The sequence below is a fragment of the Neolamprologus multifasciatus genome, chromosome 7, assembly GCF_963576455.1.
Source record: "Neolamprologus multifasciatus chromosome 7, fNeoMul1.2, whole genome shotgun sequence".
Taxonomy (NCBI): domain Eukaryota; kingdom Metazoa; phylum Chordata; class Actinopteri; order Cichliformes; family Cichlidae; genus Neolamprologus; species Neolamprologus multifasciatus.
In genome coordinates, this window is record NC_140445.1 from 25,079,685 (window position 1) to 25,093,155 (window position 13,471).

At 40.9% G+C, this 13,471-nt stretch overlaps 1 protein-coding gene across 1 annotated transcript; it reads left to right on the forward strand.

Annotated features, from left to right (window-relative positions):
- The first annotated feature begins 227 nt into the window (after positions 1-227).
- Positions 228-12,591, forward strand: atp6v0a2a (ATPase H+ transporting V0 subunit a2a). The gene is made up of 20 exons (XM_085166986.1): positions 228-944; positions 1,239-1,317; positions 1,521-1,618; positions 3,711-3,848; positions 4,176-4,273; positions 4,403-4,529; positions 4,670-4,752; positions 4,837-4,930; positions 5,001-5,213; positions 5,674-5,824; positions 5,938-6,077; positions 6,163-6,320; positions 6,413-6,503; positions 6,588-6,706; positions 7,726-7,936; positions 8,032-8,151; positions 8,235-8,354; positions 8,611-8,728; positions 8,868-9,039; positions 11,517-12,591. The coding sequence occupies exons 1-20, from the start codon at positions 834-836 to the stop codon at positions 11,617-11,619; spliced, it is 2,544 nt and encodes an 847-aa protein (XP_085023112.1). The 5' UTR covers positions 228-833; the 3' UTR covers positions 11,620-12,591.
- Positions 12,592-13,471: the final 880 nt, after the last annotated feature.

Below are 13,471 nucleotides of genomic sequence, written 5' to 3' on the forward strand. Positions count from 1 at the left end.
GAGACTTTTTTATTTAAAGCTTATTTTCATGATTATGTATTTTTGATATTAGTTTACTTTTTTTTTTTTTTTTTTTAAATCATACCTGTGCCTGGTAAACAACTGCAGTGGGTATGTAGTGAGGTCACCCGGCTGCTACTGAGCTCTGAGGTAGCTTTTTAAAAAAGATAAACTGAGAAAGACGGATTATTTCAGAGGATGCGACCGTACCTGGCAACCCGGGGGACGCAATCTGTGTCAATTGCCGGGCGACGTAGCGCGAATAAAGGCCGTAGCCTATTTCTGACTGTGGCTTATTTTTAACCGGCGAGGCCGCCTTTAGCCCCGTTTGTCTGCGTGACGGGTTGATAATTGATCCTCTAGCTTGCCTGTTGCTCGTTTCCATCTGTGTTGTGTCGTTTTTCGGTCTTTTTTCTTTGTCTTTCTTTTTTTTGCGCTGTGATGATGACAGGTGTCAGAGGTAAAGATTCCTCAGGATGACGCCTTTCTCTGCGATCGCTCCGCGTAAAAGGTGCATCGGGGAGCTTTCTTCCTTTGTTTTGCTGCTCTTTATTCAGTAGATACCCGGCGACCCTCCCGCTGAAAAACAAACCGGCGCAGTATGAGGACAGTCCCACCCCGCTCTTGTGAAAAATCGTAATTATTAATATGGATGCATTAATTAATCCCGGGGGCGAGTTAATTGGCTGAGGGGCTCATTTCGCTGATTTGTTGCGATGTCGTGTTTTCGCTTGAAGTGAACGGTTCGTCGTCTGCGTTCAGTAGGCTACCGTGGGGGGCAGGGGGGAGATTACGAGGCAGCGGAGGAGGATCTGTCTGTGTGGCAGATAAAGATGGTGTTCAGGAGTGAGGAGATGTGCTTGGCGCAATTGTTTCTGCAGTCCGGCTCTGAATATGACTGCATTAGTGAGCTCGGAGAGCTGGGGCTGGTCGAGTTCCGAGATGTAAGTAGATAAAACACTTCACTGCGTGAATGGAAGATGTGTGTCACCAGTTTAAAGAGTATTTGCATTTTGTCAACCGATTTAATTGATTATGCATGCATAATTTAAGGGAGGGGAGCAAGACGGGGCATCTATCTAGATGATACACAGTGACTATACCTGGCCAGCAAGAGGAGGATAGAGTTTTAATAATATAAAAAAAAAAACATCACCTTGCTGAACCTCACTATGATGTTATTATGCATCATGCAGTAATCTGCATCCGTCTGACTTGTGATGCTCCTCTTGTTTCAGCTCAACCCAAGTGTCAGCTCATTCCAGCGGCGCTTCGTCAGCGAAATCAAGAGATGCGAGGAGATGGAGAGGATTCTGGGTAAGAACGGAGAGCACCTGGGATGCGTGCTCCAAACCCTGAGCACGCACCTGTACAGTTAATTTACTCGGGTAGCAAGAAAGTCGTGGTTGACTGTGCTTTGTAAAAAGTTTGCCCTCCGAGATTTAGGCTTCACCGCTTCCTCTGATGGCTAAGTAGTAATTAATATGAAAAACAAACAATCAGCAAATCTGTGTGCACAGGCTACCTCCTGAGGGAGATCCAGAAGGCTAAAATAGCCATTCCACAGGAGGATGAGAGTCCACTTGCTCCACCCCCAAGACAGGTCCTGGAGATCATGGTGAGTATATGCCAATATATTGGGAAGTGGTGGTAATGGAGGATTTACATTCATTTTAATACCCTACTCAGTGATTTTCCAGAACTCGACCCTCTAGTGCATTTAGACATTTGTTTTTTTAATCAGAGGCTTTGATTGGCTTGTAACTTTCTGCCTGTAAACGCTACATTGTGATGTTTTGTTGTGAACAGTGGCTAACAGAGCTGCAGAAAACTTGAGGTGATGATGAAAATAGCTCAGGTGATGGTGAGGAGCCAGAATTCCTCTTGTTCTTTTGATTGAAAACTATTATTAATTAATTACACTGGAATACCTGTTGTATATAAAGGAAACTGTATAGGTATGACAAGCACATATAGAGTCATGGACAAACAGTATTCCTGTATCTTCTTACTATAATATCTATTCTCTAACTCCTCGTAGATGCCCTAATCAACCTGGATGAGACTTGCTATATAATCTAGCTAGAGTAACAGGATTATCAAGCTCTAAATAGCATTTAGAACAAATTATAAATGATAAAACAAACATTTTTTAGTTTAGTGATTGCAATGTGTGACACTAAAAGTATCTGGAAGTAATTACTTTCTCTCATACAATGAAAACTGAGCTTGTAAAAAAAGAAAAATAATTAATAAAATTTTTTCTATCTTACTGTATGTATTGATATGATGAAGATAAAATTAACACACATGCCTATGGTTTTTTTTGTATGTGATCCAGAGCTTCAGGCCTGGCATGAACTACTCATAGGATTATCATAAATGACCCCATTGGCCCATTTTAGTCTCATGAGAGGGTTAAAGAAATATGACATTCATATCTCTGTTTAAAAGATCCTACTGTAGTAAAGCAATTTGTTTTTCTCGTCGTTTATCCATCGCTAGATAAACGATTTGTTCATCTCATCATCATGTAGATATATTTCAGACATATTTAAGCTAGTCTAGTTTGTCTGCACAGCACGAGTTTGTCTCAGCGATCCCACCAATAGAAGTGAATAGAATTCACTTCTTGAACTTAATTGCAGCTGATGACAAACGTGTTTTTATTTATTTTCAGCCTGTAGCCCATTATGACATCGTTTATTGTTGGGTTTTGTGTTATACATAACTCAAGTGAAGACTGCGTCTGCATACACGGCAAGCGAAATGGTAGAAAACTGGTCCCAATATTCCAGTTTAGGCTCTCCATTTACCAAAACCAGTTAAAATTTTATTTCTTGTTTTTAAGAGTCTCAGTGGTTTGAACTTTTGAAACCCTACAATCCTGCCAGAGCACAGAGGTGTACGAGCCAGCTCCTCTTAGAGCCAGGCGATCGAGTCTTTTCAGTGTTGGCACAACCTGCCTTTTTGCAGTGAGCTGCCCAGTTTCTCAGTCATTTTAAAACACTTTTGAAAACCTACTTTTCTCATTTTCCTTTCGGGTCCGGTCGAGCAGAGTACCCTTTCTTTTATTATGCAAATGCAGTCTTAGAAATAAACTTTGACTTGAATCTGCTGGTTCACCAAGTTAACTGAACAGGTTTTTCAGCTGATGAACTGAGACCTAAAGGTTCACTCACCCAAAAAGCAAATATTCTCCACATAGATAAACTAGAAACTAGGTAGCATTGGCTTTGTGGTGCACAACGTGACAAAAATGATCATAATATTTTTTTTAAAAAAGCAGCAATGTGCCATTTCACAAACCATGACCCGGTTACTCGGAAATCCACCAGTGTTGTGAGCAGTTTCATGTGAGAACTGTTTTTTTTTGCTACTAAAATGCTGTCAAGGCGTGCAGCCTTTAATCGAATCCTCCTGCCTCAGCAGCAGACCGAGCCTGCTGTTGATTGTTGCAGTTGGGAGCGAATCACAGCTGACCCATATCTGATTGTCTAAAATGACAGACAGTCAAATATGGGTCACTCTTTCACGGCGTCACAAGCACAAGCCTCTCATCGCTGCTGCACGCATGCTTCCTGCACGCATGCTTCCTGCACGCATGCTTCCTGCACACTGGCGTGGTTGCCTGAATGAAATAAAATACTGTGAGTAGATTTATTCATTTATTTTTTATTTATTTTTGGCGTGTTCCTTGTCATGTTCAGGAGCAGCTTCAAAGGCTGGAGATGGAGCTGAGCGAGGTGGCGAAGAACAAAGAGAAGCTTCAGAGGAACCTCCTCGAGCTCACCGAATACACGCACATGCTGAAGATCACGCGGACCTTCATCCACAGCCGCTCCAGAGTGAGTGCGTTTCCGTCTCTTTGATCTTTTCTCGCATCAGTTTCTTGCTCCTTCGGCGAGGCGCCTACCCTCGCCTCCCCGGCAGCATCTTGTTTTCTTGTCGCTGACATGTTTTATTTCCCTCAGTGACAGAGCTGGAACTAATGCTGACTTTAATTAATAACACGGTCACAGTGCAGCTGTTACCCGGGCTGTGAGACAGTCAGCTGTGAGAGTAAACATTACAGTCCAGCGTGTGAACATTACATCAGCTTTGTGTGCTAGAAGTGTGCGAGGAGCACTCGATGGAAGCCGTCATAAATGAAACATGTTCCTTTTTATAATTAGCATGAGGCTCTTGGTAACCAGTATGAAGAGTTCCCCACCATGGAGACAGACTCGGTCACAGGATCCACTGGCATGCAGAGGCTCGGCGCCAAGCTTGGGTGAGCTCCGTATTATTTATGTATTCACAGACACTTGACCAGATGTCGTAAAGTTCTTCCACGGACTTTTTAAAAAGAAAAACAAAAGCAAAACCTTACCTGACCTGTCCTGTCCTGTCCTGGGTGTAGGTTTGTTTCGGGTCTGATCCAGCGGGTGAAGGTGGAGGCCTTTGAGCGGATGTTGTGGAGAGTGTGTAAGGGTTACACCATCCTCAGCTACGCAGAAGTGGACGAAAACCTGGCCGATCTTGACACTGTAAGTCGTTTGAATGTCGTCTTAATGTTGCGAGGAAATTTAATAATTACACTGCATGTAAGAATTAGCTGACGTGCTCTGTTAGCCTGAGCTCAGCATGAGTACTTTAGCGTTAACGGGTCTGAACTATGCTGTTTCAGGGTGAGATAAGCAAAAGTGTGGTGTTTCTCATCTCGTTCTGGGGGGACCAAATTGGACAGAAAGTGCAAAAAATCTGCGATTGGTAAGAATTAGCCAGCTTTACCTTTTAATAGTCACTATATTCTCCATCATTATCAGCCTGGACATCTGCCTTTGTTTCCCTCAGTTACCACTGCCACCTTTATCCACACCCTGAGAATGATGAGGAGCGAGCCGATGTGTTGGACAGCTTAAGGACGCGCATCCAAGACCTTAACAATGTAGGACTGAAGCCCTTTTTAATCATCGCAAGTTCAGAGCTAGCTTGTAGTTAACTGCTGTTTCCTGCAGGTGCTTCATCGCACTGAAGACTACTTGAGGCAGGTTCTGCAGAAGGCCTCAGAATCGGTCTATACCTGGGTGGTGCAGGTGAAAAAGATGAAAGCCATCTATCACATCCTCAACCTCTGCAGCTTCGATGTCACCAACAAGTGTCTGATTGCTGAGGTGTGGTGTCCCGTCAGTGACCTCGCAAACCTGAGGGGGGCGCTAGAAGAAGGCTCAGTGAGTACGACGTTCTGAGTTTAAACACTGAATATTTATTGCTATTATTCAAGCAAAATTATTTTAATGCTCCCCAAATTGTAAGATTTTCTCTATCCTTAGTCTGACATTTAAATTAATAAGTTAGAAATGTTTGAATCACACTAATGTTTTCCCCGAGGACCCTGCGTACTGTACTGTAAAACAAAATGTTTCTTGTATTTTTTCTCTTGGCATTATTATCTGCAGCATTTGTTTTTCCAGGTTTTTGCTTCAGTAGGCACTTTTTTCTCTTCTTGTACCATTCCTCCTGCTTTATTCAGCTTATTTGGTTGCTTTAATATAAAATCTCTCACCTAGAAAATAACAAATGTTCCTGTGATTACCTGACTATAATAATGAAGTTAAGGGCCAGAAAGGTTCAGAATATCACAGGTCTATAAAATGCCCCCTGTTGATGTTGTATGTCTTTTATCATCAGAGAAAAGGTGACGCCACCGTACCGTCTTTTGTAAATCGCATCCCGAGCACTGACACTCCGCCCACCCTCTTAAGATCCAACAAGTTTACTGCTGGTTTTCAGAGCATTGTGGAGGCCTATGGGGTGGGGGACTATCGCGAGGTAAGCCCAGGTAAGAAGAAGTAGTCATACTGTGTTTTTGTGAATAGCAGCAAAAGCATCTCTTTGTTTTCTTTCGAAAGGAGCTCAGAATAAATAAGCTGATCATGTTTCCATCATCAACAGCTCCCTACACCATCATCACATTCCCGTTTCTGTTTGCTGTGATGTTTGGTGACCTTGGCCACGGGATGGTGATGAGCCTCTTCGCCTTGTGGATGGTGCTGATGGAAAAAAAGCAGAAGAAGAAACGCTCCAGTAATGAGGTGGGAATGATCTGTTATGATCATCTATAATGCAGAGCTGGAGTATCGTAAATCAGTTTAGGCTTATCATTTTCATTGCTCTCAGATATGGGCTACGTTTTTCAACGGTCGCTACATCATCCTGATGATGGGGCTTTTTTCCATCTACACCGGACTCATTTACAACGACTGTTTCTCCAAGTCTCTTAATATATTTGGCTCTGGCTGGAGCGTCAAGGCTATGTTCACTCATAGTCAGTGGACGTGAGTTATCAGTGCAAACGCACACTTAAACATATCAGTGCACGAAGTCCTTTTACTTGTTTCTAATTTATTTTCGTCTCTTTACTCTGTAGAAACAAAACGCTCCAAACAAATGCTTTGCTCACATTAGACCCTAATGTCAGTGGTGTTTTTAATGGACCGTACCCATTTGGCATCGATCCTGTGAGTAACTGCACTTAGGCGTCATACTCAAAATACAACCTCCTTCTGTCATTTTCACTGAAATGCTTTTTAATACACCATCAGATATGGAACCTGGCAGTGAACCGTCTGTCCTTCCTCAACTCTTACAAGATGAAGATGTCAGTTGTCATCGGAGTCATTCACATGAGCTTCGGTGTGGTTCTGAGTGTCTTCAACCATTTGTAAGTGACTCAGAAAATTGTTTTTACTTCATATATCTCCCTCTTTGGCTCTTATCTTCCCTGCTGCTGCTTCTATGTGTTTGTCTAGTTTCGTCTAACTCTAACCCTCAAAGAGTTTCTCAGTCTTGTTCTCTAAAACCTAAAGAATTATGGATTTGATCAACTGGTCCGGTAATGGAATTGACACCCTGCTAGGCTTGGGAGAGCCCGATTGTCCTGCGGAGACGTTTGCTACCGGATACTCGATGGTCGGTTGCGTCGTGTGTCTGGCGACACTCTCGATGGAGGACGATGAACAACATCTACCAATTTGGAACCATAATAACAGAGTTCGGGCTGATTGGAGCTGGCTCGGACCTGGCTTATCGAAGAACAAGAAGCGGCTACAGCTGTTCAAAATCCCATAAGGCTGGCCGACATGATAGACGATTGGCAGGGCTGTGAGTACTCAGACTGTGTTTTGAACGCAATATGGATAAGATCTTGGAGAAGCTCATGGCTCTGCAATATGGATAACATCTTGGAGAAGAACAACGGGAATTGAGAGAACTGGTGACCAGTGATGGACATTAGAGCAACTGTAAAAATTGGATGCAGTTGTTTGCACTAAACCCAAACATTCACCATCTTCGCTCATGCAGCCCCCCTGGCGCCAGCTGAAGGCCCGCCAAGGTTGAAGCTGACTGGAACAACAAATTCTTCATCATACCTGGAATTCTTTTCTTTCAGTGCCTCCTGGGATGTGAATCTGAGTAGATTCACATCCCAGTGACGATCTTTGAGATTTGGGATTTAAAGTGGTGGCAACTCAGAAACCAAAGAATATTACTAAGCTGTAGAATACAATAAAAAGCTGCAGTATTGCCGTTTCTGCATTACAGTTTCTGCACACGTGTGCAGGCAGTGACACACACATAGCATTCCTGCTATGGTCTTATTACTCACAAACTACTTTATTTTTTTGTTTACATTAAGTCATAACACTTTCTTTTATCCCTGTACACTTTTTCTCCCTTCAGGCACTTCCGACAGAAGTTCAACGTCTACCTGCTGTTTCTTCCTGAGCTGCTCTTCCTGCTGTGTCTCTTTGGCTATTTGGTTTTCATGATTTTATACAAGTGGTTGATGTTTGATGCACGTTACTCCAGCCAGGCGCCCAGCATCCTCATCCACTTCATCAACATGTTTGTCATGCAGGGCAAGGATATCACTCGTCTATACCCAGGGCAGGTATGTGTCCTGGTAATAATAATCTGTCGATCGGCTTCTATTCTGGTGGATACTCATTATAGCATGAGTTTAAGCATGCCGCCTTGCTTCCACAGATTGGCCTGCAAATCTTCCTACTTGTTATAGCGATGCTGTCAGTTCTTGTGCTGCTGTTCGGAAAACCTCTCTACTTGTATTGGCTCTACCGTGGAGGCAAAGGCCTGCGCAGACGCAGAGTGAGTCTAGTCCAAAATACCGCAGTCTGTTATTTTGGATCTTTATTCAGTACCTAAAAATAGTATTTGTTACCACACCTCAGGGTTATGAGAGGGTGAGGCGTGTAAGCGAGGATGACGGCTCCACAGCACCATCCTATGATGATGATGATGAAGAGGAGGGACTTGATGAAGTGACCAACAGAGAAGCTCTTCCCAAAGAGGTCTGAGAAAAATGATCTCTTACATTAAGGAATCTGTCGGTTTAAGTATGATTCAGTGTGTCTTCATTTTTCTATCTACCTTGCTAATTGTACCTGTGGTATTCAGCATTAGACAAGTCAAAGTAGGGCAGCAGAACAGGGCCACCAGTGGAGCTAATTCAGTACCAGCATTACAGCATACGTTAATAAATCCTAACCTTTTTTAACAGTAGGAATTAGGCTTAATATTTTATACATAATCTGAACTGTTTTGCAGTTTGACTTTGCAGATGTGCTGCTGCACCAGGTCATTCACACCATAGAGTACTGCCTGGGCTGCATTTCCAACACTGCGTCCTACCTGCGCCTCTGGGCACTCAGCCTGGCTCATGCCCGTAAGTGCATTCAGGTCAAGCTGTCTTCCCACGAGCTGCCTGTGCCTCTTTCTTTCTGCTTACTATGCATTTCGCGACATTTGGTACGCCTTTATTTTTGTAAATCTCGTTTGTTGTGCGCTGTTTCTGTTGGCTTCAGAGCTGTCGGAGGTGCTGTGGGACATGGTAATGCGCCTGGGTTTCAGGATCACCACAAAAGTCGGTGTAGTGCTTTTGGTCCCTGTGTTCGGCCTCTTCGCCACGCTTACGGTGTCTATCCTGCTCGTCATGGAAGGCTTATCAGCTTTCCTCCACGCTCTCCGACTTCACTGGTGAGGCTGTGTGCTCCTCTTTATTGCACTGGCTAATCTGTATGTGAGTTTTCTTCATACAGACAGATAAACTATATAAACAGAAGTGGACCATACTTCTTAACCTTTGAATTTAGATGTTTTTTGGCGCACTGCCACAGGTGTATAAATTCATGTCCCATGATCATGCAGTCTGTTTTTGCAAACGTGTGAAAGAATGGGTCGTTCTACAGAGCTCGCTGAATTTCACGATCAACTGAGAGATGTATTACTTCATAGTGGAACGGTGGAACCACCGACACTCTCTGACTCAGTAACTGCAGAGTTCCAAACCTCGTCTGATATTAACATCAGCACAAAAACTGTGCACTGGGAGCTTTACGGCATGCGCGACTGAGCAGCTCCTGTAGGTGTAATGTGTAGGTTGGCCCCTACTTATGTTGATGAAACTAGCATGAGCAACACCACAAACCAAAGCATTGATGGGATATTTATACATAATATAGCTACATTTCAGTGCCAGTCCCTAGAGCTGCAGTGTCAAACATAAGGGGCCAGAATTGGCCAGAAAGACTCTAACCTCACTCAAAGAGATGTTTTAAAAAATTTGACCCTTCACATTTTCCAAAACCTCTCAGTGAGCCTGACAAAGTCTTCCCCTATGTCCATTTATGCTACACCAAAGTAATGAAGTATAGATAAATAAATAATAGATTTTTTATAACTTAACACATTTATTTCTAATTTATATCCCAAAGATGTCTTTCATTTACTACACGAACATTTGTTATCATGTAGAAAAAACAGTGATAGACTGTTAAAATTGCACTTCTTTTTCATATATCAAGATATCTGAGCAATCCAATATGTAGTTAAACTTCCTCACACTGACAGAAAGGGGAGTTTCATTGGTCTGACCCACTTAAGATCAATGTGGCCTGCAATGTTAAATGAGATTGGCACTCCTGCCCTAAAGCCCAGGCGTTTAAAATACTTAAAAATTAACACAATTAACAAAAAACAGTACAAGCTTAAAGTCACCAACCAACAGAAAAGGCTGTTTTCCCAAATGAGTTTAAATATCTTGTATAAGAGCGCAGAGGTAGTGGTACTATTTGTTGTTGTTCTTGAGCTAAAAACTCATATAAGCCTGATTATGTAAGGAAGTAAAGATTTTTATTTATATAGCACCTATCAAGACAAATATCACAAAGTGCTTCACAGAAAAAAAATGATGAACAACAAAAACGTACAAAAATAAAAAGTTACCAAGGCAAGTTTTAAAAAGCATTTTTATCTGCTTTTTTAAAGAAAGTACAGAGTCCACAGATTTCAGATTAGAGAAAGTTCCAGTCTGTGGGCCTCTGTGGCAAAAGCTCTATCTCCTTTAGTGGTCAGCTTTGTATGCTGCACAGCTCCACGTCACACAAGCTCTGTAACTGTAGCTTCGTGATGAGTTTATGATCAACAATCTTTTGAAATAATGATTGTCTAACATTTTTAATCTCCTTTTCATTTGTGAATCATTATAAGGGGCTTGGTTAATGTAGCTTTTGGTTTTGAACGAGAGCTGAAACATTAACTTACACGTGAAGATGTCAGGAAACTTTTTCCGGCATGAAATAACCTCTAAGAAGTCTCAATGCAGGGACTTTTTTTTATTGTTGTTGTTGTTGTTTTTGGTTTTGTTGAGTCATTGAGCCTTAAAGAAGAGGCAAACTTGTTGAGTGTAAGACTGAGTTTACTATGATGCTGTAGACTGTAACTGTCATCCTTTCTTTTTTGGACCCAAATACAAACTAAAAACACAATTTAAAATAAGTACAAGCCATGAACTAAACAGCAAAAAGCCAAAAATCAGCTGTGAATCAAGATAGTTCTGGAGTCAAATGGCTCACAGGAGGATAATCCAGTGAAAATAATAAGGAAGACAGGGCTGAGTGTACACGGAGGATTAATTTGGGATGGTAAACAAGAGACACGAGACACAAATGAAAGTAATTACACACAGCTGAAGACAGTTAGGGCAGATAATCATGAAGCAGGAAGTTAAACTAGTGCAAGAGGTGAAAGAAAGCTTCAGACAGGAAATAAACAAAAGAAAACACTGGAGACAAGACTAGCCCTAAACGTAATAACATAGAGCATACAAACAAGACAGGGAGACAGTGGGAAGACTACAAATATAATAATATCAAACCAGTAATCATTGCTATGACTGCTAGAAACACATGTGAATGTATTCACCTGTTTACCCATGAAAACATGCAAATATTATTTTCTTCAGTTCTTTTATTTTCATGTAGCTAAACTGGAAGCTCACGTGTCTTCACTATTAAAGCAGCAGATAAGTTGAATGATATAATCACGCCTGTTATTTAGCGATAAAGTAAAAGCATCAGTTATGATAATACTGAGTTGAAAATCAAGTGTACCTTTATCGTTAATTAGTCCACCTTTGTTAAAGTGATCTCTCTCGCTTTTCCGTTTGATCTCAGGGTGGAGTTTCAGAACAAATTCTACCACGGGACCGGTGTCAAGTTTGTGCCCTTCGACTTCTCCCTGCTGCCCTCCGTTTTTGAGCAAGACGGCTTGCTTTGAAACCTCTGAATTACCGGATATGACTGGAAACAGACTTTACAGTTGGGAAGGTTACTGGAAGTTGGAACAATTTGCACTGTGATAAACAAACCTTCAAGACAATTGATTTGAAAGTCATTCTTGTAGCAGCGTTTTTCACCACGACAGTTTTTAAATGTTATCGGCTGTGCTGACTGCCTTACTACTGCACCCAGCAGACTTCTGAGTATACAGAGGCTCACGGTCCTTGTTCTGCTATTTGGGTTTTGTAGGTGAAACATTGCTCAGCACTACTCATCGCACCAGTTGGGTTTGATTTAAATATTTCATTTACACTGTGCTGTGTAAACTGGTTTTTGCATTACTTACAACATGGTATTTAAACAGTTAATACAGTGCAACGTACAGTTTCAGATGTTACAGCAGCGTCTAAAAACCATATCAAGCATCCTGATGTAGTGCCATAGAGATTTTTTTTTTGTTGTTGTTGTTGTTGTTTTTTTATGACGATATCTAATAATGGGATGCCTCTGGGTTTGTTTGTTTTTTTAAATTTCTTCTCCTTGTGATGAAAGAAATACTTTTAGGCAGTAAATTTAAAGACAAATTAAACCATTGCAACCCTTTTTTGTGAGACCGTCACAACGCACTTTGCAGAAATGATTGTACAAATTGAAAGTTTTCACAGATAACTGCGATGATGCCAAATGAAAATAATCAACTTTGCTGTTTGCTTATTTACTTATTAATGCATTTATTTAAATGTAACCTCCCCTGTAATCTATAGAAGAAGAAAAAACACTGAAATACTACAGAAAAAAAAAAGACAAAAAGTCTTAGGTCTTTCTTTCTTTGATGATACCGCTTATTGCATTTGTTAATGATAATTAATCATGGTATTTATTTAAATTATCGTCCGTACATTAATAGTTGAATATTTTACCATTTTGACGTGTTAAATAAAGGTTTCAAGAAATGCAAGCAAACTTAAAAGTGTTTGTTGTGATTTCACTGGCTCTGTGATGCACACATTTTACTGGAATTTTTTTAAATGTCAGTTTAATTACACTAAAAACCTGCTTCACGTCATTTTTAGTCAAAATCTGAAGTGATTAATAAGCTTATGAAAAATAAAGCTATAAATCAAAATAATTAACTAATTAATGTTTAATAAAGTATTTTGCATATATGCAAATATGTGCATCTGTTTGTGTATAATATGTCACTTTGGTGGTATATTATAGTAATACTAATAATACAAACAAAGGACTAGCTTTAAACATACACTCACCTTTTCAACAGACAATAATCTAACCAATCAAATTTCAGCAAACTATTCCATTCAGGGGTGTAGACTACACTGCATTTGCATTTATTTTTTTGGGTAGTGGGATTTTGCCAAACAACAATCTCCAGGGTATACAGGACTGAAAAACAGAAAACACCCATTGAGTGAAAATGCCTTTTTTAATGTCAGAGGAGAATGTCCAGACTGCTTCAGACTGACAGGAAAACACTTGTAACCACTTATTACAGCCAGGGTATGCACAAGAGCACTTTTCGATGTACAGCATATTGAACCTTGAAGCAGATGGACGACAGCAGAAGACCACACTGGATGCGACTTCAGATAAAAACTGCATCAAAACTGAACAATAAATCTGCAGCAACATGTCAACATGGATCGAAATCTGTGTGGGATGTTTCCAGCAACGTGTTGAATCTATTCAGTGAAGAATTAAGGCAGTTCTAATGCTGGTGAGTATGGATTTAATTAAAAGGCAAATGCAAAAAATTAATACCTTCATCTTAAAAATAATTTTGATGCAAAACATTTATCATTTTAGTAGAATTTACTTAATATTTAAATAAA